Here is a 26,336-nt window from a genome sequence, read left to right on the forward strand (position 1 = left end):
GAATTCTACTGAAATTTTAAGGAAATTATACCAATTCTCTGCAATGTCTTGCTGAGGATAGGAAGCTAACTCATTCAGAGGCCAGCACTACCCTAACACCAAAACGAGACAAAGACATTACAGAGGGGGAAAAAAAAACAGCCACGATTGCCCAGATGGGCCCTAAATCCAATGACTAGCATCCCTGTAAGAAAAGGAGAGGGCATGCCTACAGCCATACCACCCTGAACATGCTCTCTCTCTCGTCTGATCTTGGCAGCTAAGCAGGATCGGGCCTGGTTAGAACTTGGATGGGAGAAAGGGCGAAGGCCCAGGGAGAAGAGGAGAGAGGGATGTGAACAGAGAGACAGAGATTAGGGGAAGCAGCTGCCAAACCCAGGAGTGTCTGGAAACACCAGCAGCCGAAGAGGCAGATGGGATCCGCCCCTAGAGCTGGAGGGAGCATGGTCCAGGGGGTAGAGGCCAGAGGTGCCGCTGAACACTTTCCAAGACACTTTCCAAGGCACAGGGCAGCCCTGCCCGCAGAGAATCCCCAGCCCCCGGTGGCCCTGGTGCTGAGCTCAGACACCTGCACAAGCCTCGCTTACATCCGCCGTTCGCAGAGATTTCCCGCGTGACCCCATCCCTCAGAGGCTGAGGGGTGTTCAAGGAAGAGAGTTCTGGGGCTGGGTAAGCTTGGGAAGGTCCACAGGCTGCAGGCTCCTCTGACACGTCCAGAGCCCCTCGGCCAGGGGCTGGCTCCGAGTTTCTGGTTCGGTGATCAAAAAGTCAGTCTCTTCCCCCCAGTGCACAGAATGCTGGTGCTCACCCCACGCTACGGCACCCGCTCCCAGAAAGGCTTCGCTGGCCAAGGTGGAAAAGGCTCGGAAGTATGCAAGGGGACAGGAAGGGTGACAGCCAGAGCTGCTGTATGACCCTGGACTCTGTCCACCTGGTCATTGCGCCCGATGCCCGCGTCCCTTCAGGACAAGCCGGGACTAAGGTCAACGTCAGCCCCTTCCCCGTTTGCCACCCGACACCCAGGGAAGAAGCAACTTGCTGGGCTGGATCCCTGGTGTCTCCACCCAGAGCTCTGCCCCAGGTGGTGACAGTCAGTAGGAGACCGAGGCTCCAGCAAGCAGTGAGCCCTCAGCACGGCCTGCACACTCCCCGTGCTCCCATGGCCTGGCCTGTACCTCCTCTCCCTTCACCATGGGGGTGGCTGCGATGCCCCACCTCCCTGAGCCTGCGTCCTCGAGGTATGACGGAGCAGTCAGTCTGACCTCCGGAGCACGCCATGAGGACAGACCCAGAGCTGGGCTTCTGATGGCCTTGGGAACATGCGTTCCCACACAAGCAGGCGCCAGCACGCGTGCACCCGGTCGGGGATGGCCGCTGGACTCCCCCTCCCACCTCATTTTGCTTTCCTGGTGGCAAGTTTTGCTCTGTTTTCCAAACCCTGGACCTCCGAGTACCACCTGCACGACTTTCTGCCACGTCTTCCTAAGCAGCGACGCTCTCAAAGTTACTTACAGAGCCTTTTACGTGTTTTCAAAAGCACACGAAAATGCGCGTGCAGTTACGGAAACAGAACGGGCTCGCTCAGCACCTCCGAGCGCCTGCCCCTCACGCCTGATCCTCACAGGCGCTCCCCTCCAGCCCCGGGGCAGCCCCTGGCCCCGTCCCTCCCACGTGGCCCCGCGACCCCGCGCCGCGGGCTCCGGCCTCTCCTCACCAGAGATGACGGAGTCGTTGAGCGCCTCTTCGTCCTGATACACCAGCAGGTCGTCCTTGAGTTCCGAGTTCACGATCAAGTTCTCCTTGTTCTCCTCACACCCCTTGGCGGCAGTCCGCTTGCCCTCCGAGACCCCGTCAAAGCTCCAAGCCTCCTCCCGCTCCTTGCCCCGCTCCACGCTGGACGTTCTCGACAGGCGGACGTCCACCCGCTTCTTCGGGGACGTTTTACCGTCCCTTCCTTGAAAACTGAATCAGAAGACAGTTTGGTTGGATGCCGTCCGCGTCACCGGAGGACCCAGCCAAACCGACACGGGGCTTGTGAGGACGCGGCACAGGTGATCCCCCGATGCGTGCGGCGTCCACCGTCTGTCCTGAACGCACAGGACGAGCCCCCAGACGGTGCAGAGAACGCGCTGCTCGGACAGCACAGACAGGCGCGAGAGGAAGCCGGCCACACCCCGCACCGCGCGGGTCTGGCACCGGACTCCCCGAGAACCGGGAAGGGCACTGCGCCTGTGCGGTGTTTCTGCCAAGCCCTACGTGCGTCCCGTCCCGTCTGCCTTGCCCTCCAATGATCCCTTCTCTTTCTCTATGGACACGTGGAATCAAAGATAAAAGTGTAAGCTTCAGGAACAGGCTTAATTACCCTCATGACTAAAGAAAACCAAAGTCTTCAGAGTCCTGGGACAGCGTGACAGCTACTTCTCTTCCTGGATTCCCCCATAGAAAGGCAGGGGCTTTGTGGCCGGGCTCCCACCCGTGAATGTCCTCTCCCAGAATGTGGCAACTGAGACCAGAGCCTGGTGCGAAGTAAAATGTGGGGATCTTGTCCCAAAATTAACAGTTTCAAGACAGTGACAGCAGTTCACGGAACCCAGTCCGGGGGCCCCCATGACAACATGGGGGCACGGCACAAGGCTGATGGGGATTTGGGCACACAGGTCTCCGTACCAGCAGGGAGAGGGCCTCACCTGTCCTGGCGATGCTTGGTGGCCAGCGCCCTGTGCAGCTCCTCGATGACACGGCTGGGGGGCAGCGGCCGGTGGACAGTGGTGAGATGTGGAGACCCTGTGGGCGTGGAAAGCTGTCCTCGGAGGGGAGGGTCAGCACTCTTTCCACCAGGGCCTTGGAAGAGCGCAGGCTGGCCTGGAGCGTGAGAGGGACCAACGAGAACGTAAGTTTCTGGAAGCAAGGAGGAAGGACTCTGCAGAAAGACAGGAACCCGAGAGCAGAGGGCACAGTCCCCCAGCCAGCAGACCCTCACACCCTGTTCCAGACATTGTGCTAGGTCCCTTGCCCCCGGAGTCAGAGACAGGGTTCCCCCCTGTCCAGCTCCATCTCCGGACCCTCCTGCCTCCAACCCTGGGAGCTGAGCTCCACGGCCCCCCCCACGAGGTCTCAGGCACAGAACACCCTCCTTCCTGATGCTCTGCTATAAACTGGGCTTTCTGAAGCCACACTGCCTATTGTGGAAACCAGCACAACTCCCCCAGCCCTGCAGGGGCCACTCAGCCTGGACCCACCACAGTCCCTGCTTCCCCGCACCTCCTCCAACCCTCTCTCCCTGTACCTGCCCCAGCAGGAGCTTCCAGGAAGGGGCCCTCCACGGCAGCTGGCTCCCGGCCCAGGCCCAGAGCCCTGGAGGCTGTCCCACTCAGCACCCGGGCCTCACCTCTACCCCCCCACCAAGCTCTCTCCACTCTAGGACAGGAGGATCTTTCCAGTCCTTGAGGGAGCCACATGCTCTACTCTGAGGTTTTGCACAGGCTGTTCCCTTTGCCTGCAATGCTTTTCCCCTCCTCTGTCTGCACCAATCTCATTTCCTCAGGGAGAACTTCCGTGAACCCCCACCTTGTGCAGAGCCCACCATACCTACCATGGGATTCAAGGCAGCCCTGACACCCCTTTCCTCCCACTTGGAATGAACTATTTCATTGGGCCTGCCCTTCTCACCTGACTGTGCGCCTCTGGGTGGGGCCTGTGTCCACCTTTCCTACTGCTGTATCCCCGGGCCTGGTACCCGATACGTGGGCAACAGACAATCATTTACATGAAAGGAATCTGAAGACTCAGAAGAGATTTGCTCAAGTCCATCCTAAGAAGGTGAGGCTTCCTTCCCTAACAGATACTTCCTGAACGTTCACTCCAAATTCTGCATGGCGGCAGGTGCTTGGGGCGGCAGAAAGCATGGGTTTGCTCATTACACAGACCTGGCCTCCAGTCTCCATCTGCTACTGACCCGCTGGAAGAGCCCTTCTAGGCAAGTCCCCTGAACTCTCAAAGCCTCAGCCTTCTTATCTAAAATGGGCCCAGAGCTCCCTGACAGGGCCCGCAGGAGCCCGGCCGCTGGGATGGGGCCTGGCACCTGTTACATGTTCATACACAGACCCGCTCCTAAGCTCGTCTCCGCAGCCGCAGCCTCCAGGCTCTACCAATTTGTCTGATTGGGTACAAAACAAACCATTTGTTTGTACCCAACCTCAACAGGGGGAGGGAGGGAGAGAGAGGGAGAGAGACCTAAACCACTCCCTAATAGACAAAGCCTTTCTGATGCAATCCTAGAATGTGTGGACAGTGTCAACACACACACACACACACACACACACACACACACACCCTAGAAGGAAAACTTTAAGTTTCATTGGAACAGGTCATTTCTCTTTCTTCATAAGCACCTGCTTCTGTGGGCACAACCAGATAACACCAAACAAGGCCCAGGCCTTGCCCTCAGTGGGCCTCAAGGCCAGCCAGCTGGAGCCAGGAGAAGAAAGGTGGACAGAAAGCCAGCACTAGGATTTTAGGGAGAGCTGAGCAGGCAGGTGGGCTGAGCACACCTGGCGTGGGGAGCAGGTGGGCTGGGCTGCGGAGTTCAGGCGAGGCTTCTCAGCAGAAGGGCCATCTGAGCTGACTGACACCCAAGGGAAAAGGTGGTGCCAGCCACAGATAGGGCAGAGCAGGGTGGGGGTTCCATCCCGAGCATGGCCCCCAAGACCAGCCCAGTTCTCTACACTCCACCAGCTCTTCCCCCACCAGCCTCCCCCCTCCCAGGGCAGCCCCTGCTCATCACGGGGACCGTCTCCCGAGCAGGTACGCTCTGCTGTTGCCTGGAATCCTCGCCCCACACTTGCTAGGAAGGCATTACCAGCCCAGGGAAACAGAGGCAATATGGCTTGCCTGGGCTCACTCAGTCTGGACTCTAACGGGGTCCCCGTACCCTGTCAATCACGGACACATGGAACAAGTACTTTCCATGCCGCTCCGCTGAGCACTTAGCCAGGCCCTGCCTGGCCTGGCCCACCTCTCGCCACTCCCATGTCTCAGGTGAGGAGCCAGGCTCCGAAGCCAACTCCAGGTTATGCCTCCAGGGTGTGGCAGAGGCTGGGATTGGAACACCTCTACGTGTAGCTGGCACAGGCCACAGGACCCCCGTACAGAGGGGCGACTGTCCCCCAGTGGAACAGGGGCAGCTTTGCCCTGAGGGGGTTAACTCACATGGGCCCCGGGTCCAGGCAGGTGAGTCCACGGACCTCATGCAGTTCATACAAAAAGGAGGCAAGGATTCCAACAAACACAAGAGCTCCTGTTCACCTTAATGGGGCTGCTGGGACTCAGGGGGCTGTCAGATATGAAGACTTGTCAAAAGGAGCCAAAACTTTGGATTACAGGTAAAAGGTACATGTTTGACACTTACACATTAATATTTAAAGTGTTAATATTTAACACTTGCACAGATTTGAATGTTTAAAATGTCGGCAACCCATTAAAACAAATAAAACACCATACAGATCCAGAGAAGCGAGTTTGTGAGTGGGCCTGGGGGCAGGGGGACGATTCCCTGACCTCTGGTGGAGGGTGGGGAGGAAGCCCGGAGGCTGGGGGCAAGAAAGAAACCCCGGGGACTCAGCTCCTGCGTGCTGTCCCCCTGGGTCCCAGTTAAGCCCAGGTAAGGGGCCTTTGTCTTCCTCTGCTGCCACCTAGCGTTCACATGCGGAAGCGAACATTCTCCCCAAAAGACAAGGAGAACACGAGAGAATGGAGAAAACGAAGACAAAGGTTCCAAAATGGGGTCTCAGCTGTTAAAAAGAGATCCACACCGAAACCACTTTCTCTGCTCCTAATCCAGTCCCCAGACGAATCCCCCGATGTTCTGGAGTCCCTTGGAAGGGGAGGGCGGAAGTCAGAGGCGCTGAACACGAGGCCCTCGGGACCTGGAATTTCAGCTGTGAGAACAGGCAGAGGAGTCCCAGTAGGGGAACGTGTGCAGCCTGAGGCCTGATCCGTCCCAAGCACACCGGGGGCAGGACATCTTGGGGACACGGAGCTATCCAGGGACCAGAACAAATTATATGTGAGCGAGAAGACCACGTGGTGGGTGCTGCCTGAGCAGACGGATTTCCAATGGTTTCAGGTCTCCACAGATGGAGAAGGAAACTACCACAAGATCATAGCAAGAGGCAGGACAGTGTGATTCTGCTCGAAACTTTCACTCTTATCTGTGGGGCCCTGTCGCCGGCACACGGCAGGCTGGGACTCCTTCCCAGCTATGTAGACACAGGCGGGCGGGGCTCAGAGCACGCATGTGCTCCTTCCATCACAGCCACACACACTCACTGAGCACCTGCTGTATGCCAGCATGGGAACTGGTGGGATCCTAGGCTGCGGTCACCAAGTCCCACCAACTGGGTAGCTCAGAACAACAGGACTTCATCCTCTCATGGTTGTGGAGGCCAGAAGTCTGAAACCCAGGTGTCAGCAGGGCTGGAGACCTCTGAGGGCCGAGAAACAGGCCAGGCCTCCCTCCAGCTCCTGGTGGCCGCTGGCAACCCTTGGCACACCTTGGCTTGCAAACAGGTCACTCCAATGTCTGTCTCCATCTCTGCGTCATCTTCTGTGTCCTTTTGGGTCTCTTGTAAGGACATTCCATGGGGTTTAGGGCCCACACAAAGGCAGGATGATTTCATCTTGTTCCTGATATAACTGTGTCTACAGAGACCCTTTGCCAAAGAAGGCCACATTCTGAGGTTCCGGGTAGATGTGAATTTTAAGGGGACACCGTTCAACCCACTGGGCAAGGCGAAGAGATGTGGTGAATACCAGAAGGCAAGAGCATGTTGCTATGGGGTTGGGGTCGGGGATGGCTCCCCTCAAGGAGGGACCGAGATTCACAGGCACCGACTGGGTGAAGCAAAGGGAAGAAGCTGTAGCAGAAAGAGCAATGGGGAGGTTACAAGCCTCAGGCCCAGAACTGGGGTCGGGTCTCCATCAGCTGTGGGACCTGGGACATGTTGCTGGAGCCCCCCTGAGCCTCAGTCTCTTCAACTGTGAATCAGGCCCATGTCCCCTCCCCCAGAGAGGCTGGCTCACGTATTAGGAACGGGCCGTGTGTACTTGAGCCTCCTTGTGGACCAGCAAGGGGGACGGAGCAGCACAGTGGGTGAGGTCAAAGCTGCTCGGGTCTGCCGTACACATCCTCTCCATGCCCACGGCCCTCAGAGGTGGAAGGTGAGGGCCTGGTCTTCAGAACAGTCACCTCTTACATGGACAGGCCCACCGTCCCCCAGACCAGCTGTGTCTCCTATTCCTAGCCGTGATGGGACAAGAAATGCCCAAACTCCAAAAGTGAATGTTCTGACTTCCTGGGATTATTCAGCCAGGGTGGCCAAAGCTATGGAAGCAGATGCGTTTTGGGCCTCCACCCAGCCAGATTCCCGTCTCTCATCACCACCCTACAGTCCAGAGTTTATCTCTGGCTCTGCCTTGCAGGAGGGGCTCACTGGGGAGATGCGGTGAAACCAAGATGAGCAGAGACCATGAGAAAGAGATGGAGGGAGAGGTGAGGACAGAGTAGGGAAGGAAGGGGAGAGGGAGAGAGACAGAGGAGGACACCTAAACATCCAGACAGAGAGACACACTCCTCATCCTGGGGGCTGGCTGGCTGCATTTTCTGCATTCAGGTTCTGGAAGCCCCTTTGACTCCTGCCTACAGATTGCCCCATTTACTCGAGGGAGCCTGAGGGGTCTGCTCCTGATGACCAGAGCTCCTTGCTAAGAACTGCACCCCTGCCTCCCGTTCTGCTCTCCTGGACCTGCCCAGAGCCCTGACCGAAAAAGCAGAGGGTGAGAACCAGCCCATGGTGGACACGGTGAGAGCCCCACCAGGTTGAAGACACGCGTGGATGAATGGAAGGATGTGTCCATGCAGACCCACCTGTGACATTTTTTGTGGTTTTGGAGCCTGCCTTCGGCGGTGGGGTGGGCAACAGTGGGGGGCTGGGGAGCTGGCCCACGGATCTCTCTGGGGGTCTGGGAGGACTGTCCAGGGAGTCAGACCCAGCTAAGGCTTGAGAGGGTTCGTCCGTGGTAGGCGGGAGGCTGCTGGCGGCGTCTGCTTCTTCACCTCTGGATGCTGACGGCATTTTGGCTGGTTCAAAGGCAAAACAGAGAGTTCACAAGCCATTCTTCCTCTGGCTGGGATGGATGTGAGCAAGGACAGTAAGGCGGCTTGGGCTGGGTGGGACTGTTAACAAGAGCAGGGTACAGAGACCACGCTTCCCATACAGACCTGACTTCCTGGGAGTTCAGAGATCAATGGAACTGTCAGAAGTGCTCGAGAGGGAGGGGGAAGGGACGAAGGAAGGGGAAGGGACAGGAGAGGGGGAGGAGGAGGGGGAGGGACGGGAGGGGGAGGGAGGGAGGGAGGAACTTCAAGAGCCAGGTAATTCCATCCCTTTTCCCACTCGACAGGCCGTGCCAAAGTTCCTGCTCCCACCGGACCCGGAGATGGCAGCCATCACAGGTTTTGTAATGAGACCTACCCAGGCTCCAATCAGCCCCTGCACTGTGAGCCTGGTAATAAAACTCCAGCATCTCCATTTACCCACATAGGACATCTGACAAACAGTCCCTCACAGGACCGCGGCAAGGTTTAAACAGGAAGTGACAAGGAGATGTGTGTCTAGCACCTGTAGAGCCCCCAAACTCAGCAGCTGTAGACTTCACAGCCCCGGGCCTGGCACAGAGATCCCGACAGCGGTACGCGAGGCAGGGAGGTCCAGCTTTGAGGAAGGATCAGCCCACCCAGAGCCGGTGCCCATCCCCTCTCCTTCCTGCTGCTCCCCGAGCACCCTCTCCAAGCCTGCCTACCCCTTGGCTTTCTCCAGTCCATGAATGCTCCCCTTTCATGTCTCCCTTCATCCTCTCAAGTTCTACTGATATCACGGCACCACCCATCCCACCGACACCCCCAAGTCCTCTGCTTCACTTCCTTTCCATTGAGCTCCCTGGTGAGGCCTCCACCCCCCAGTTCTCGGCCCGTGAGTGCTGCAGGAGAAAGATGGTGGAGGAGCCCCAGTGCCCACCACCTCAGGACTGCCACTGTCAGGCCCTCAGCTCGGTGTCAGACTCTGCCTGCAGCTCCTCACCTCCCTCCTCCCATGGGGCCTCACCGCCACAGGAAACTGAGGCCTTCAGAGGGGTGGGGGCACTCTTCTTGGACGCCTGACTCAAACACAATGGTCTCTGAAACCCCATATTCCCTTCCTCCTCCCTGATACAAGAGAGGTGTCCCCCCCACCCCATACCCACCAGGGATCCCAGCACTCCCTGCCTTCTCAGAGCACACCCCAGGCGCCCAGCACAGTACAAGGTGCCTGCTACACATCTCATCCTATTTTTTTTACAACCAGCTGAGGAGGAAGATATGCACACTCATCAGGAACAGCTTGGTAGAGCTGGTCCTAAAGTCACGGTGTGGGGTGTAGAATTCATCCATCGGGAAGGGTCCTGGAGGGCCTGATGGGTGGGGCGCTGTCTGTGGTGCTGAAAACACGGTGCTGGCCCATCCCTGCCCTTCGAGAACTTCCAAAGAAACTTCAGAAGTGGACACTGCACATCCCACAGATCCCATGTTATTGCCATTCCTGTTCTTTTACTACCCACGGCTGACTCCAGGGCTGGGACACTTTCGTGACACAGCCTGGGTCCTGCAATGTGCAAACATGGACAGGCCAGTTTCTGGGCCCTGGGGGTCTGGACAAGGTGAGCAGTATGTGACCTGGACTCCGCAGGTTCCCTTGGTTGTGCTGCCAAGTTAACAGGGAGACTGAGCAGCCCAGGTCATATCCCACACTTGCATCAGCCACGGCTCTCAGCGGTCCTCAGTCTCTCTTCAACACGTTCCTCTTCAGCTTCCAGATACCTGTTCCCCAGTTCCCTCCACATCTGCTTAGCCTCTCACCAGCTCCACATGGCCTGCCCAGGACCCAGCCCTCAGTCCACAGCTGTAACTCTCCCATCCAGTCCTCTGGATTCAGAATCAATCCCATCTTTCTGTCAACCCTTGACCTTCCCTCCAAGCTCCAGACTCATACATTATCAGCCACTGTGACATCTCCATCTGGAGGTCAGAAAGACAAAATGAAACATTCCCAGACCCGTCTCTTGATTTCCCAGGGGAAAGCCCTCCCCAGTCTTCCCCTCCATCACACTCATCTATCCATCATCCATCCACCCATCTTGCAAATGTCCTGGAACAATTATGGGGTCCAGGCAGACTTCCAGGAGCCACAGACACAGCACTAAACCAGACAGATCCTTCACCAGGCTTTCTACACAGCTCACCAGCTGTGCAGCCACACTGGACACCCAGTACCTTGCCCCGTGTATGTAATTCATGGATAAATCCTGTGTGGTCTACTTCCAAAATACTTCCCAGCCATGTCCACTTCTCCTTGTGCAAGCTTCCATGGCCTCTGCCTGGACAGCAGCAATGGCTTCCAGGCTCCTTCTTTCACTGCCATGCTCCCTGCCCCAAATCCATTCTCCAAACCAGGTATTGGCAAACTTTTTCTAGAAAGGGTTTTGCAGATCAGAGTATCTCTGTTGGTGCAGCAAACTCCAGAAAGCTGGCCAATTCAAACAGCAGAACTCCCCTGCCTGAGCCCAAAGTGGGTATGTCTTTGAGGACAGAACTTCCTGAGATGCTGGAAAGGTTGCTCCCTACCCGTTTCAGTAGGCCGCCAGCCATGTGTGGCCAATGAACAACTGACAAGTGGCCAACGTGACGGAAGCTGAATTTTTTTATTTCTTTTAGTTTTAATTAAAGTAGCCATGCAGCCAGTGAGTACTGTACTGGACAGGGGAGCGGCAGACTCCTGGGAGGGGGTCAGTGGTCACAGCCCATACCCCCCTCAACCAGAGAGAGACTGCAGAGTAAGCTTCTAACAGCCCTGTGGAAGTCCTCCCTCCCCACCAGTGCAAGGTGGAATGCAGGTCCCCTCCTCTGCCCTGAGAGCCCTGGGACCCAGCGCAACAGCAGGTCTCACCAAAATCCCCTCCTACATCTTCCCACAAAACTCATCCAAGCTGCTCGCACATGGACCCCTGTATGTCCCTGACCTGTCTGGGGCTCCCCAGGCTGGGAAAGAGGTGCTCCAACATCTTTTTCAGCCTACATCTCCCTCTACAGCTCACGTGTGTAGCAACCATTATAGCTTGGAATCCTGTTGAAATTAAAACGTTAACATCCGTTAACGTCTTAAGTGCTAGATCAGAAAAAAAAAAAAAAAATAGAGAAGGCAATGCCAACTTTCCATGTTCCCCACATTTGGAAACCTCCCTCGGGGGCTGTTCATGCGCACCCCTGACCAGCAGAGGTCGCTTCTCACCAACTGAACTCTCAGCTGGGGCTCCTGCGTCATCCTACAAACCTCAGTGCAGGGCTCACCAGATGAACAGAAGCCACTGAAACTAACCCACTTTGCACATCCATGACTTACTGGCACATTTTATGAAACGTTCCACTGACATGCTTCTGGGTGGCCCCCACGTACTTTCTTGGGCAGGGGCTGATACACCTTTTGTTTATGTCCAGGGACAGAGAGTCAATATTTTAGTCTTGGCAGGACAAGAGGCAAACTCAAGAATATTACATAGGTACTTCCGTAACAAGAGAAAAAGCTCTACCCTGCCCTTTAGCCTGACAAGGGCTGCCCAGGTGGTGGGCGTGCTTTGAGCCCATTTATCACCTGCTGGAGCCATTCCAAGACCAGGAGTGACCAGTGCGACAGGAGAGTCCTGGTGGGCCGGGGGACAGCTGCTGTGTCCAGTTTCACTGCACCCCAGGGACACCTGGCATGTCCTCGGTCTCGGCTTGGACAGCTGTCCATGGGCTCGGCAACGGGCAGAGTCCCAGGTGGAGGTGGGACGAGCCCAGATTCTGAGCAGTGGGGAAGTGTGGCCACCGCTCAGGGAGGGGCGGTCTCCACGTGGACTGATGGCACACTCAAACTTGCCATGCAGACACGGGAAGCAGCTGGGTCTGACCTATAGCCTGCAGTTCGCCGTCCCCTCCTCTATTTCAGAAACAACCCGCATCCCGGAGCATTCCAGAAGCAGAGTGAAAGTGTATTCCCGGCTTGCTGTTAGTTTGGGCTATAGAATATTACAGTTAAAATCATGTGTGGGGATCAATCTCCAGCCTGCCACTTCTGGGCTCTGTGGTCTTGGATAAGCAACAACCCTGAGCCTCTGCTTTCTTGGCTAAAGGAAAAGAAATGGGCTGTTAAGAAAATACAATGAACGTAGTACATGCTTTCTGAATGCCACTTTTCTTTTTAATTAGTGCACTCATGTGAATGCCGGAGCTCAGGCCCTGCCCAGCAACAGAAACACTGAACAGCCACCTGTCCCACAACAAATCCTTCTGGGCTTTTTAGGGAATGCTATGTTGCTGGTCTAGCACCATCCAAGCAAAAACAAGAAAAACAAAATCACCCCAAATTCAAGGGTCCAAAGTCAACCCAAACCACCAAACTCAAACGGTGGGTTAAAGAAAACAACAGTCAGAATCTTTGACAGCATTCTCTTCCTAAGATATTTGTGATGTGTGGTGAGAACCCCCACCTCTCCCTCCAAACCCACACAGCAGCCGGGGACACATGGAAGCTGCAGACCCAGTTTGGGGGTTCCCACCTGGCCAAGCAGTGTATCTCCGAAACTGGGAGCTTCTTGGCACAGGTGGTCCCTCCCTCTGCCCAGCAAAGTCTGCGGGAAGTCCGCTGTTTAAAAGAGAGCAGCCAACCCTCCAGGACACAGTGACACCATGACAGAAGTCCCCAGGGGATCCCCGGGGACACAAGGTCATCCCAGTCTGGCCCCTGGACACTTCCATGAATGTCCTGGGGCCAAGAAGAGAACCCGGGCATTCCCGGGACACAGTCACTGCCTAGAATTCAGCTTTCTCTGTTAGACATTACTGGCAGCACAGAGGGACAGGCCCACAGCAGGTGGTACCCCTGGGTATGAGGCACAGGGATGGGGACAAGAATGAGAGGTGAACAGAGTCCGATCACAGCCGGTCTCCCCTGAGCTCTGCATCAGGCCCTGCAGACTTGGGACCCCATTGTGCTTCAACTACAGAAGCCCCCCCTTATCTGCAGGGGGATACATTCCGGGACCCCCGTGGATGCCTAGAACCACAGAGAACGCTGACCTCACGGGTCCTGGATCTTTTCCTCTACATGCCCATCTCGGATAATGTGCAATTTATGGATTCACCACAGGAAGAGATGAACAATAACTCCTAGAACAGAACAATGATAACCACGTCCCGTAATAAAGGTTCTGTGAATGTGGCCGCTCTCTCAAAGCTCTTCCTGGGCTGCACTCACCCTTCCCGTAATAGGCGTGGATACGAGACTACGTGAGTCGATGCAGCGAGGGGAAGGGCGAGGCCCTGGACTGACCACTAGGTTACTGTCCACCTGTGACGGCACGTCATGTCAGGAGATGCATTTGCTTCTAGACAGCGGCTGACGGCGGGGAACTGAAGCCACAGAAAGCGAGGCCACGGAGGGGAGGGTGCACTGCATTCACCACGTAAGGATGAAGCCCAAAGCAGGTCACCTCCGTGGCAGCGGAGGGGTGGGCTCCGCAGACCAGGCTCTTGACCTACACAGGGGGGGCCGGGCAAGGACAGAAAGGTGAGGCCAAGCGGGGGGCAGCCCCTGGCCGTGGCTGCATGGGAGCACCAGCCCCGGGGCGGGGAGCGACATTGGTGGCTGGAAAGATGCTAGCTGCACACGAAGATTTGGCTGAAAGCTCCTCATTTTTAAATGTTGACTTGCAATTTTTTAAGCAAGGAGCTTAAAGTCTGTTAGATTATGTGTGCTCCCTCCCGGAAGGGCTTTGTTCAAGGCCAAACCTCTCAACAGAGACCTGGGGCCCCAATGGCGGCCAGCGTTCCTGCTGCAGGGCTCCACGCCTGCAGGGCTTCCAGAAACCCCCGGCAGTGACCACCCCTCCGCCCCCGGCTCAGTAGCAAAATGCAGGTGGACCCACATCCCCAAACATGTGTGCTGACAGAGACAGGGCCTCTGGGGCAACTTCAGCAACTTCAGGCAGCTGGCTCCTGTGTTACATGCATTCGTCCCCGAGAGAGGCTTTGACTGTGAGGACAGCGAGGACTACTACAAGCAGCAGACACCTACCGAGTACTTGGGGTGTGTCAGGACGGAGCTAGGGGATTCCTGGGGATTCCCTAATTTTAGCAGCCCTGAGAGGTGGTGTGGCATTGTCCTCATTTATAGTTGGGAACACGGGCTCAGAGAGGGTGAGTGACTTATCTGCTGTCACACAGCTAAGCGGAGCATTCAGCCACGTCTCAAACCTGGGCTGGGCCATGTCACACACGTTGCTCGGAATTCCCCAATTCCGTACCACGGGTTAAAAGAGCTAGTGTGTGCGTGTGGTGCTTAGAATGGACCGTGTGCGCAGCCCGCCTCCTTCAGAGATTTCGGACCGTTCTCCATGTTCCTATGCTTCGGTTTGCTGCATTTTCTTTTACGTGAACTCACGCTTTTCATTCTAACTTGTTTATTAGGGGAAAAGCCCTTTACTGCCCTCCATGAGAAACCCAGTCCCCTTGCGCTAATGAGAACAAACACCACTGTTAAAAAGCTTTCTAGTGATTGGCCATGTGCCACCTACGTGAACTCCTCTTTCCTACCCCCGGGACCCAGGACCCACGCTGAGGGCAGGAACAGGGAGTCCCGCTGCCGGAGGAGGCTACGTCGCCACCGCCCCACACGGACCAGGGACCGTGGTCTGGTGCACTCCCCAGGCCCTGGCCCGCCCGGCGCCCCCCAACGGTAAATCCACTGTGGGTCCTCCTCCCTCCCCGTCCCCAGGCTTCCAAGGGCCTTCAGCCTCCTCTCTCTCCCTCCATCCTACCCTGGCTCTGGCCACACATACAAAGCTTTCACTCTATTCAAGTCCCATGGTCTGCCTGCTCCCCGGCCAACCACAGTCTGCTGAAACCCAGCCTGTGGGCTGCTTCTGTAAGTAAGGTTTACATGCACACAGCCACGTGCTTTCGTTTGCACACCTTTTGTGGCCGCTCTTGGGCCACACGGAGGAGAGAAGCGGTTTCATCAGGAACCTTCTGACACAAAGACAACGATAGTTAAGTGGCCCTGGGCAGAAGCAGCTCGTGCACCCTGTTTTCAGTCTTTGCAAAGGTTCTTCCCCCATCGGGATGCTCTTTCCCTCTCTCTCTGCCTGGCCAACCAGCCAGCTCCCAGGCTCAGGAAGGAGCCCCGCGTGCACGCCCAAGGTCATGGACTTCACTCAAGGGGGCCGGCAGGTGCGCTCACCTCCTCCCATCACTCTGGGAGGACGAGACCCAGACATGTTCGCCATCATGACCCCCGACCCCACAGCACATCCTGCCCAGGAGAAAGTCCTTAATATAAACCTGTCGTCTCAACGAACCTACTCTGCTCTCAAGAATTCCACCCCTGCACCAGGCATGCAGAGAAAGAGCACCTGAGGTCAGCAGGGGCGCCGAGGGGAGCAGGCACATTCCTCAGAGCTGAGCAGGCAGAAGGAGCTGCCCGGGAGAGGCGCCCGGGGCCAGCAGGGAGCTGGGCACAGCAGCCCGCAGAGCGGGAAGCTCCATGGCCAAGGGCAGGGCTCGCCGGCAAGGACCCCAGGTGGAAACACGCCAGCCCCGACCCTCACGGGGTCTGGTGCCTGGGGACACCGGGACTGTCCCAAGGGTCACAACCCTTCAGACCCCAAACTCCTACCACATCCCTAAGCTGGGGTGAAACCGGAGAGGCACAACCACCCCCAGGAAGAGCAGAGCAGACCTCTCCACAAGGGCCTCCTGACCCAGGAGGGGTCTCACTGGCCGGGGCCGCGGGTGACATGTGGAGGCATGAGCCTTTTTGGGCAGAAGACGCCACAGAGAACAGATGCCCACCTGGCTGTGAAGCCACAGAGCCCCGTGGGCCCATCCACATGGCCAGGACTCCCAGCCTCTGCACGTGTGCAGACCGTTCAGCTTCAGCCCCCACACCCTGCCGAACAGATTTATAGCTGGCAATTTTACGGGGAAAAAGCCTGACAATGAGGTCCCCCCAAATATTTCTATAAACACGTTGCTAACGGGTCCAAAGAAGAAGGGGTAGTATTTCAGAGCACTCACAAGCTCATTGGGTGGGCTCACGTCTGGTCGCCTCTCCACCTTCCTCTTCTCCCCGCCTTTTCGCTCAGCTGGCTCCAGTCTAGACAATTAAAACCAGCGCCACGGCCCCACTGTCCCCAACAACGACCCAGCGCAGCTTCTCCTACCTTCAAACAACCCTGACTATGAAGTACTGCTTTTCCCATTTCCCGGAGGCCAGAAACGAGGCTTCGAGCAGCACACCCCGCATGCCCCACTGAGACGCGGCAAGGAGAGCCCGGCATGTGAGGAGCGAGGCACGCGGCACCGCGCCAGCACCCCGAGGCTCTGGGGGCCGTGTGGCCGGGCTCCCTGGAGGCGGCAGCCAGCTGCTGAGGATTTAGGCCGTTAGGAAGGTCCGTTCTGCTCATCGTGCCCTACGGTCTTGGGCTCAGCTAGAGGCCCCCACCAGACACCCGCTCCCTCGGCGAGGACCTTCCCGCTCAGAACTCCCGGTGGCCAGCAACCACGTCTACACGGGGAGGCCGCCTGTGAACGTCTTCAAGCACCTGCGCCTCCCGGCTGTGCCAGGCTTGGAAGGGCAGCCGAGAAAAATGCTCTGACGGATGTTGAAACCCAACCACACGGCCGAGCGCGGCAGGGCTTGGCGTCCAGAGCATGGCGGTGCTTCGGAGGACAGGATGCTACCCGGGGCCACCCAGCCGACAGCCGTCCTGGCGGCGCCTCAGCCCTGCACGGTCTACAGCCAGTACCTGCATCGTCAGAATGGGAGTCCAAGGACAGTGGCTCTTCCAGGGAAGACTGGTCTGTTCCAGTGGCCAGAGGGCTTCCGGGCGGGGCTTCTTCTGAAGTCAGAGTCTCCTGCTTGGGGGTGGAGGGCTCGCTCTGTGCGGCCCGGGGCCCTCCGTCAGGGCTGCAGGCTTTGCTTTCAGCATCTGCAAGGAAATCCAGCGGTCAGCCAAGCCCACATCTCCCTTCCTACATGCTTCCATTCATGCGAGGGGCCTTCCTAGGGAGCGTGCCACCCCAGGCACGGCATGGTACCCCCACGTCTCTTCCCCACACCTCCCGGGAGTCCCTCTCCACATCCGGGCTTCCTAAGGAGGCCCAGGCACTGCCACACCCCCAGCCCCCTGGCCTCTGCCCACAAAGCCTCCATCCACATCGGGACCCCCGTTCCCACGCTGGCCTCTGCCCTCTGGCCTGCTTTGGCCAACAGGGCCTTGAAGCAGCAGGGCCTTCAAACGTGCTTTCATGCTCCCATGATTGAGCCACCACCTGTCCTCACTGCCAGGACGCGCCGGGCCAGCAGGCTGGGGACAAGAGGCAGATGCACAAAACGGAGCTGCTCCCGTGCGGCCAGCAGAGGCCAGCCCCAGACAGGACCACACACGCGGACAGCTGTCTGCCCCAAAATGCTGGTGTTACAGAACATTCTCGTGGTTACAGGCAACCAATCTGCTTCCGCGCCCACTGTTCCACCATCGGTCCCCAGCACGCAAGCCACTCTCCGTCACCCACGGTGCGCCTGGGCCTGTACGCACCCCAGGAAGAAGACGGGCAATGGAAAGAGTGATCCCTGCCCCCAGCGGCTCATGCTCTGAGGCACTGCAAGCCCAGGACTAAGCGGGTTCAGAGCAGGGAGTCCCTAGATGTAGACGGGTGGCCTTCTCAGAAGAAATGACCCCAGGCTCCCAGTGGGGCTGAAAGGAGGACTCAGGGGCTCCCCTTGCTTGGGGCTCAGCTGCTGGAACCTTTGAGGGTCTGGCCTATGACAGATGGATCACCTCCAGCATCCTAGCTTACCGAAGAGGGGTTTGGTGCTCAGGGGCATAACTGGCCCAGTCCCACGGCCACCAGATGGCAGGTCGGGGCTCAGAGACATAGCCAGCTGATAACAATCACGGCTTCCGAGATGCGGATCACAGACCAGCGCATGGGACCCCTACATGCCCCCCTCAGGCGCCACAGCCCATGCACGAGGTCATCCCACGCAGAGCAGCATCATGGGGTCACCAGCCTGACTCAGGATGACTGCTTCCCATCACTGTGGGGCGGGGGGGTGGGGGGGGAGGTGTTGATCTCAGAGTCAGCGCTCCCTTCACCCCAGCCAGTCTCAACCCCCCACCTGCTGCCCTCCGGTTCTCCAACAACGTCCCTTTCACCCCAAAGTGGCCTGGTTGGACAAGAAGTAGAAGGTCACCTGCCCCACGCATTTCATTCCACGGCAGACAGCTCTGGCTTCCACTTCTCCCCTCGGAGGTGGGGAGGATGACGTCACTCCTTGCTTCATGGCATCCGCGTGGGAATTAAATGAGTCCATCCACACAACGCACTGGCCGAAAGGAGGCCCTATGCTTGCACTGATCTTCACTCCTGGTGATGAGCTCTGACGAGGAGGACGGACGGCCCGGCCTGGCCCCTGGGCCGGGCGCAGGTGCCCAGGTGAGAGCCACAGGCTTCCTCAGCAGGGTCCTCACTGTACCCAGGATGTGGGCCCAGCCCACAGCGTGTGACCCCACAGGGACGGGAATGGTCACCATGGCCCAGTACGCCCCCCCAAGGCCACAGCCATCTCCCCAGGAAGGGCAGAAAGGTCAGCCAGGCTGGAAGTCTGGAGATCTGGGGCTGGAAAGGTCTCGTCTCTGCAGCTGTGCCCCTGACCAGAGTCCAGATGAGGGGCCAGCAACCTTTCCCAAGAAGGAGCAGATGGCGAACATTTTAGACTTCGTGGGCCAAGTGCCATCTAGCCCATACTGCGCAGTCTTTGATTTTTTTACTCAAAAAACACTTCAAGTTTAAAAACCATTACTCAGCCCAAGGGCCTTCCAAAAACTGGTCCTGGGCCAGGTCCAACCTGTAAACTTGCAACTATGGTTTGCTGACAAACCCCAACCCAGGAAAAGACCCAGACGTCAGCCAGGAGAACACGCCCAGTGGACACGATGAAAGGTCACAAACTCATGCTCAAAACCGTACTTTCTCGCACCCTTGCTCAGGACCGGTTTACACACCCCCGACATACGGCTGGGACGGGCTCGGCTACCAGCGTACTTGGTCCTTAGCAACAGAGGACAGCCAGCGCGGGCGGGAAGGCGTGCCCCCCAGAGATGCGGCATGGGCACCCGGGAGCACCACTCCAGATGAATGCACACCCTCGCCCGGTGAGGCTGCGGCCCACCGTTTACAGAGGTGGGCTCCCCATCTTAGAAAGGACAGGCTGTTTGCTGCCAGTGATGGACACGGCGGTTTATAACAATGACCATCCCTCATCATCATCACCCACAATACAACGGTCAGAGCACTGAATCTGGAAGGCCCAAAGGTCTGCGGCCTGCCACCGTCTCGGCAGAGGCTCCACCAGACACGCCGTCGGAACGTCCCCCACCTGCGTCCCAGCTCAGTGCACCTGTAGAACTCTTGTGGCCTGTGCTCAGAGCTCCCGTTCACAATCATGTTCAATGAAAAGTTACGGTTCCCAAAATAGCGCTGGTGGCAGGGCCGTTGCTAAGGAACGCCGGCTGGGGCGGGGGGAGCTGTGGGTGGCTGTCCCCTGGGCCTCCCTGTTCAGCCAGCCCTCCCTCCTGGCCTGTTCTCCATCGGATGCCCATCCCCCCCCGAGCGCTGTGGGGGGAGCACACAGAGCAGCCACGGTGACCGGGAACATGCCACAGACAGACACACACACACACACACACACACACACGCGCGCGGTCCCCAGCGTGCCCGCCACACAGAACTCACACGCATTCGATTTACTGCTGCCCAATCCCCCAGAGGAAGGAAACCTCGTGCCTCTCAGGTCACTGAACAAGCACCGGCATGACAACCATCTCTTACGTCCAGTGGTGGAGGATGGAATCCCTTCGGTTAAGAGAAGGCCAAGGGGACACAGCCGGAAAGATGGGGGGATGTGCAGGCGCCTTACTTGCTGCCTTTGGGCAAGGGACGGAGTGGGGGGGCCCGTGGGGCACGGGCTGGCCCCCACCTGGCCCTCCTGAGTCAGAGGCGTGTGGCCAAAGCAGGGAAGACCGAGTGGAGGAAGGGTCACCTCCTCCCTGCCCACCCACACCTGATCCACGCCCCGTGTCTCTTAACAGCACCCAGGTCCTCCCCAGGTTCCGACAGATGACCAGACTTCTGGAAGCAAAAGGAGTGGGTCAGACGGGCTCATAGGATCACAAAACACCACACACAGACAGGGACATAGGCACCCCCCGCCCCCCGGGCCTCTCTCCTGGCCCTGCCCAGGAGCCAGTCGTGCTGCTCACTGCTTGTGGGCAGACTCCCAGGGGACAGACACGGGGTGGGGGGGGGGGGGGTGAGCACGGGTGTGGGTTTGTCCTGGCCAAGGAAGCTCAGGTGTGAGGTCTGGGGCTGCTCTGCAGGGTCTGTGCTCGAGCCTGTGGGGGCCTCTCTGGGCCCCTTGGTCACGGTCACCCTCGCCCCCCACCCAGGTGCGCGCTGGGTGTGAAGTCCTGGGGACAGCGCGGGGCGCAGGGGCACGGCCGGCCACAGGGGGACGCTGCAGACTCGACTCCTGGCTGAGAACAGTTGGTGGTAGCTGAGAGTCCTTCATCCAAATGGGGGGGGGGGGGGGGACACGGGAGTCACTCCCACAGCTACACCAGACAGAGGCCAGGGGAGGGGAGGGGCTCACTGCTCAGCTCCCACCCCAGAGCCAGCAGAGGGCAGCTCCACACCCCCACCGAAGATTCCTAGCCACCGCTGGTTACCCCAACCCCAGGACGAAGGAGGGAGGCAGGCAGCCTGGCTAGGACCAGCCTTCGCCCCCAGTGGGAAGAGGCATTTTCTAAGCAAGCACATGGCAGGAACACCAGCGCGGGTCGGTGTTTGCCCCAGGGGCCTGCTGCCAGGCACCACCCCAGACCCCGTTGTCCGTGCATGCTCAGGGGAGGGCGCACACGCAGGCAAGAGTTGCACAGAACAAGAGCACGTCCCCCTCCTCTCCCTGACCCCAAGACCCTTCCCAGAAGCACCCCGACTACCCTGCTAGCACGCCCCCCTCAGCAACCCCCCCCCCCCCCCCCCGGGCAGGCTCGCCGCAGCCCCACCCAGCCCACACCCCTGCACTCCCCTGGGCTTGTCACCCAGCAGCTTCCGGGGGTGGGGGGGTGCAGGGAAGATGCAAGGCTCTGTCGGACCTGGGGCCCCCTCCCCCTTTCCAACCTCCCCGCACCTCACCCACCTTCTCCCTTGCACCGAGGGGCCCTGCTCACGCTGCTCCTCCCCCCGGAAGGTGCGCCCCACCTCCCCGTGCTCTCTGCGTCTCAGCCCGGAGGCACCAAAGCTGGAGGCAGCCGGAGGTTTATGAAGCACAGGTGCCGAGGTCCCGCCCCCACAGCGTTTAATTGCCTTGCTCCCCAGGTGATGATAATTCGCGCAGGCTCTGGACTGCTCTCCTGCTGCCCTGGGGTCCCACTGAGACATCACGTCCTGCCTGCCCCCACGCAGGCTGGGGCCCGTGCCTCGTTCCCCAGGTGCTCAGCTCAGCTGTGACTCTCTGTTCATCTGTGGGATTATCTACCGCGGCATCCATCCCTGAGCGTGTTTTCAGCTCGTGAGGAAGGACGCTGTGTGTTGGGCCCACCTGGTTCCGGCTCATAATCACTCACAAGACAGGGTGTGATCTAACGTGGGGGTCAGCAAAGGACACTCTGGGAGCCAAAGCCAGACGCCACCTGCTCCATGTGGCCCGTCAGTCCACCAGGCGACCTCTCTGAACGAAGGTTCAGAGTGAGCAAGAGCAGAGCCCTCCTCTGGAGGGCCCCCCTTCGATTCTGCACCCACCCCTTTGTTTTTCTGACAGGAATCAAATCCACGTCTTTGTTTCCTCTTCATTCACCAGAGACCATGATTTCTATGATAGATAAACAGGCCTTTCGTGCTGTTCTCGTCTTCCCTTCCCCTTCCCCAAGGTCCAAAGGAAGGTGTGTTGGCGACAAATTTAAAATACAGAGTTCGGAGCTGCTTTGTCCCATCCCAACTAGAACAGTCTGGATTTCCGTCAGCAATGACACTCCCCCAAATCGGAGGGGCAGACGTTCAACCCTGGAGGGTCACGGCACCCGGCACCAAGCACCCCATTCACACGCAAAGTTGCACCACCCTGAGTGAGCAACTTCACACGCTGGTTTCCCACGAACGCGGCATCAAGACACTTCCCTCTCTGCAGCTGAAGACGAGGAAGGAGGGCAGAGACGCCCGGCTTGCTGAGGCCCCTTCCTAGCCCAGATAACGGGGCCAAACCACAGAAACGCTGGACACGGGGACAGAGTTCCATGGGCTCGCACAGCCTGGGGGAACGGACGCCACGAGACCGGGCCCTCGGTCAGGCGGCCAGAGCGTGGCTGGGCTGCAGAGAGCGCTCCTGGCCGCGGCGAGGTCTGCCGACACCGGAGTCTAGCACAGGACGAAGCGCGGAAGGTGGGCATCAGGACCGGAGCCCGGTGCCTCACGCCTCGTCATCGCCGAGAGCACAAGACTGGGCGGGGAGCTCCGGAACTTCGTGAGCGAACGGCGAGCAGTAACAGCCGTGTCTCTCCAAGACGCCCCCGTGGTGAGACCTCCAGAGCAGAGTGTGGACGGTGTCCGGGTCTGTGCTGTGTGACCCCGGGGCGGCCCGTCCTGGACCCTCGTCTGCACAGTGTGGTAACCACCGCCTGGGGGCTGGGGCCGCAGGGGATGGGTGAGGCGGGTCAGCTCCCAGAATAGCGTCGACACTTATGGAGGGGGGACAGCGGTCTAGAGGGCCGTGTGAGTCCAATAACCTGCCCGAATCGGGGATAATGATGGGAACATGAAACAAAAGCCAATGCCGCCAGCTCGGGGAAGCAGGACGGAGCACCAGCCCGCCGCGTCGCCCAGCACATGACGGCGCTTAACTCCGTGCCCCCCCGTGCAGAGGTGCCCAGCACCTCAGGACGGGGCTGACGGGGCACGGCCACCGCGGAGGCCTCCTTGGGGTCCAGCCCCTGCATCTGGACACCGGGCTCCCTGGGTCGCCGCTCCGCCCTCGACGGGCCTCCGGGCCCAGCGCCTGGCCGCGGGGTGGTGGGCGCACTTACCCCGCTCCATCATCTCCAGCAGCCCCTTCTTGATGAGCTCCTCCCGACCTTGCCTGCCGGCCATCTTCTTCTCCAGCGCTGCAAACACACAGACATGCTGAGTCACGGCGCGGCGGGGCCTGCCTGCGTCTCCAGCCTACCGCACGGGGCCGCGGGGACGGGGGCCACCGGGCGGGGGGCCGCGGCCCGGAGTCCCCAGCCTTCCTACTCCACGGTCTGCTGCCCGTTGCACAGGCGCGCGGCGAAGGAAGCACATGGGGCAGACTATTTAAGGCAATCATCTCTGGGATTCCTCTGAAAAGCGACGCCTTGGATAACCCTTCCCTAAGCGGACTTCCCACCTGTTCCTACCCTCCGTGCAACGCTCCTTAATGTCCCTACCCAGCCCCGAACCATCTGTTGGCCCCAACGCCCCGGGGCACTTCTCTGCGGGTCCTGTTCTCTTCCGCTCACTACGCCCTGGAGGCTCTTGGGTCAGTTCACAGAATGATTTCTGGGCCACTGCCCCCCCAGAGGTGCCTCCAATAACACCCCCGGTTAAAGCTTTCAAAGAAGTCACCGAACAGGGAGGGAGGGGCCAGCCCCCCCCAGACCCCACCATGCGGGTTCTCCTCAAATCCTCCTCAGAACAGCCTTCCCGCCGGGCAGCTCGCCCCAAACCCAAGGCAGGGGGCTCACTCTGCTGGACGGTCTCCTTTATCTGTCCAGAAAACGGTTTGCCTACAGTAGGACTCCGTTTCCAAATACAGCCCCACGCAATACCTCGGAGCCCTTATTGGCAAGAGGCAAACTGCAGCTAATAAGCCTGATCACAAGGGTGCAGGGTCCCCTGTGTGTGCAGGCGCTCTGCCTGGTGAGGGCTGTGGCGGGGGACAGGGAACAGAGCCGGCCCCTCCCGGCGGAGCTTAAGGACTAGCGGCAGAGGACAAACAGGCAATGGCAATGAAGTTATTTATTTAAAAATATTTACTGAGCACCTACTATGTGCCAAGTGCTGAGCACGCACTGGGGAGTCCCTGGGGAGCAGAACCAGCTCAGCCCCCCTCCCTGCAGGGCTCTGGGGGGCTCTGGGGGGGCAGGCAGTGATAACGGGGTTGTTCTAATGATCAGAACTAATAAAGCATTTACTGAGCACCTACTTTGTGTCAGGCATGGGGGAGCAAGACAGGCACGGCCTCTGCCCGGGGATGCCAGACGAGGGACATCTACAAATGGGCGAGTGGAATGACCCAGAGCCAGAGGGACTCGGGCCAGGGGTCTGGGAAACCCCAGCTGTGCTGGAATGTCAGGGCTGGTTTCCCTGTGGGTGTTCACACTGAGAGCTGAGCATAACAGGGAAAACCCAAACAGTGGGAAGAAGACATTTTCAGGCAAAGGGAACATAATGTCCTTTCTTAGTCCAATTTCCAGGAGCTGGAAGTATGCACAAAAAAGAGAAACTGAACCCTGACTTTGGGAGCTGTAAGTAGAGAGGCCGCTGTCCGGTCTAGCAGACAGGGGTGAGAGAACCAGGGTGGAGGTCTGAAGAACCGAGGGACCCCATGGTCTGGCCAGCCCAGGGTGGTGCTCACCGGGGCCCAGCTCACACACAGGACATCACCTGCCTGGGCCCCTGAGCCTCCCACTGACCCAAAGAGGCAGCTGTGAGGGTCTGCTGTCCCCATCTCAGGGGACTGTCCCCCCACCCAGAGCAGGTGCCGGCTTGGGGGCCACTTCCCAGACCGCAGTGTTGGGGAGCCATCCTTGGGCATCCTTGGGATGCTGCCATCCTTGGGCCCTGCCCAAGCCACTGTCGGCTTTGCTTGTCACTTTAAATCACCTTTAGATTTACTTTCTCTCATGCTAACCAATAATGCCTGTGAAATCAGGGATTCGATATACTGAAATAAATAACATCCCACACTTTGGGGGGGGTGGAGAATGGCTTAGAATAAACAAAAGGTAGTCCTGTTTTTTAGAGTTCCAAATGCCTGATTAAGGGCCCCCAGGTGGGGATCCCGCAGGTCTTAATGTACCTGTAGGGACCCCACAGCCTCCTGATGAACTTACAGGTCCCTCCCCTGCAGGACAGTGCTGAGGGGGTCTGGGGTGTGGAGTCCGCAGGTTGCACAGTTCAACCCTCCAATGCTACAGCCCAGAGCTCGTCAGGGACTCCTGAGGTCACAGTGCTCTGGCCCCATGTGCCTTCCCCAGCTCAGAGTCTTTGCATGAGCTATTCCCTCTGTCATGATGCTGTTCCCTGCTTTTCTCAAGGGGCCAATTACACCTGGGCTCAACAGTGCCTCCTCACCTAAGACTTCTCAGATCAGCCCAACGTGAGGCCCAACCCCGTGCACCTCCCCCTAGACCCTGCTCAGCTCCTCTGCGGCCCCACCAGAGCTGTGACATCCATGGGCTCGTGCACACACTCGCTGGCCTGTTGCCCCACCCCCACCGGGCAGAAAGCTCTAAGTGCGTGGAGCCTGAATTAGGGTCCCCCATCTACTCTGTGCCTGGCACACAGCAGGCACTCAGGAGTCCTGCAGTAACACTAAGTCCATTCTCCACAAGGAGGACTGGTCAATCAGCTTCTTGGGGGGTTTAAGAAATAATTTGTAAAACGTGTAACAAGTGTGAGTGGAGCACCTGCTGCTATTAGCAGCCCCCCCCCCCCGCCCCCATAGGCTCTGTCTCCGCCGTCCTCGGAGCCCTAGAGTCTGCATGGCTCCCATCCTGGGAAGGAGACCGGGGCCCCAGGGACCACCATAGACAGCAGCCTGAGGCCGGCACTTCCCAGGCTGGTCCCCACGGCCTGGACTAATTCCACGTGCACAGCTCGCCCGCTAATGGTCCCCAGCTGTAGCTGTAACAAGTACACAGCTCAGCAGTGAGGCCTGCGGGGAGCTGAGACGCAGTCTCCCCTGGGGTTTGCTTCGGGGGCACGGACCTCCTCCCCCTTCACCACGGACACCCTGTCATCCAGGAGCCAGACCTGAGCCAGGCTGCCAGGGCTCACGCTCTAGTTCCATGGCCTGCTGGCTGCTTGACCCTGGGCCTGGCTTCCCCGCTCTGAGCCTGTTGCCCCT

General features: G+C 58.7%; 1 protein-coding gene across 1 annotated transcript in view; it reads right to left on the reverse strand.

The window, feature by feature from the left end:
- The window catches only part of PHACTR3 (phosphatase and actin regulator 3), a 210,027-nt gene that overhangs the window by 67,349 nt on the left and 116,342 nt on the right, over positions 1-26,336 (reverse strand). The window contains exons 3-7 of the mRNA XM_026503833.4: positions 23,272-23,349; positions 16,936-17,118; positions 7,925-8,137; positions 2,688-2,862; positions 1,715-1,962 (exon numbers count right to left, since the gene is read on the reverse strand). Of these exons, the coding sequence (XP_026359618.2) occupies positions 1,715-1,962; positions 2,688-2,862; positions 7,925-8,137; positions 16,936-17,118; positions 23,272-23,349 (897 nt within the window). The remainder of the gene's footprint in view (positions 1-1,714; positions 1,963-2,687; positions 2,863-7,924; positions 8,138-16,935; positions 17,119-23,271; positions 23,350-26,336) is intronic.

The sequence above is a fragment of the Ursus arctos genome, unplaced genomic scaffold, assembly GCF_023065955.2.
Source record: "Ursus arctos isolate Adak ecotype North America unplaced genomic scaffold, UrsArc2.0 scaffold_16, whole genome shotgun sequence".
NCBI lineage: Eukaryota > Metazoa > Chordata > Mammalia > Carnivora > Ursidae > Ursus > Ursus arctos.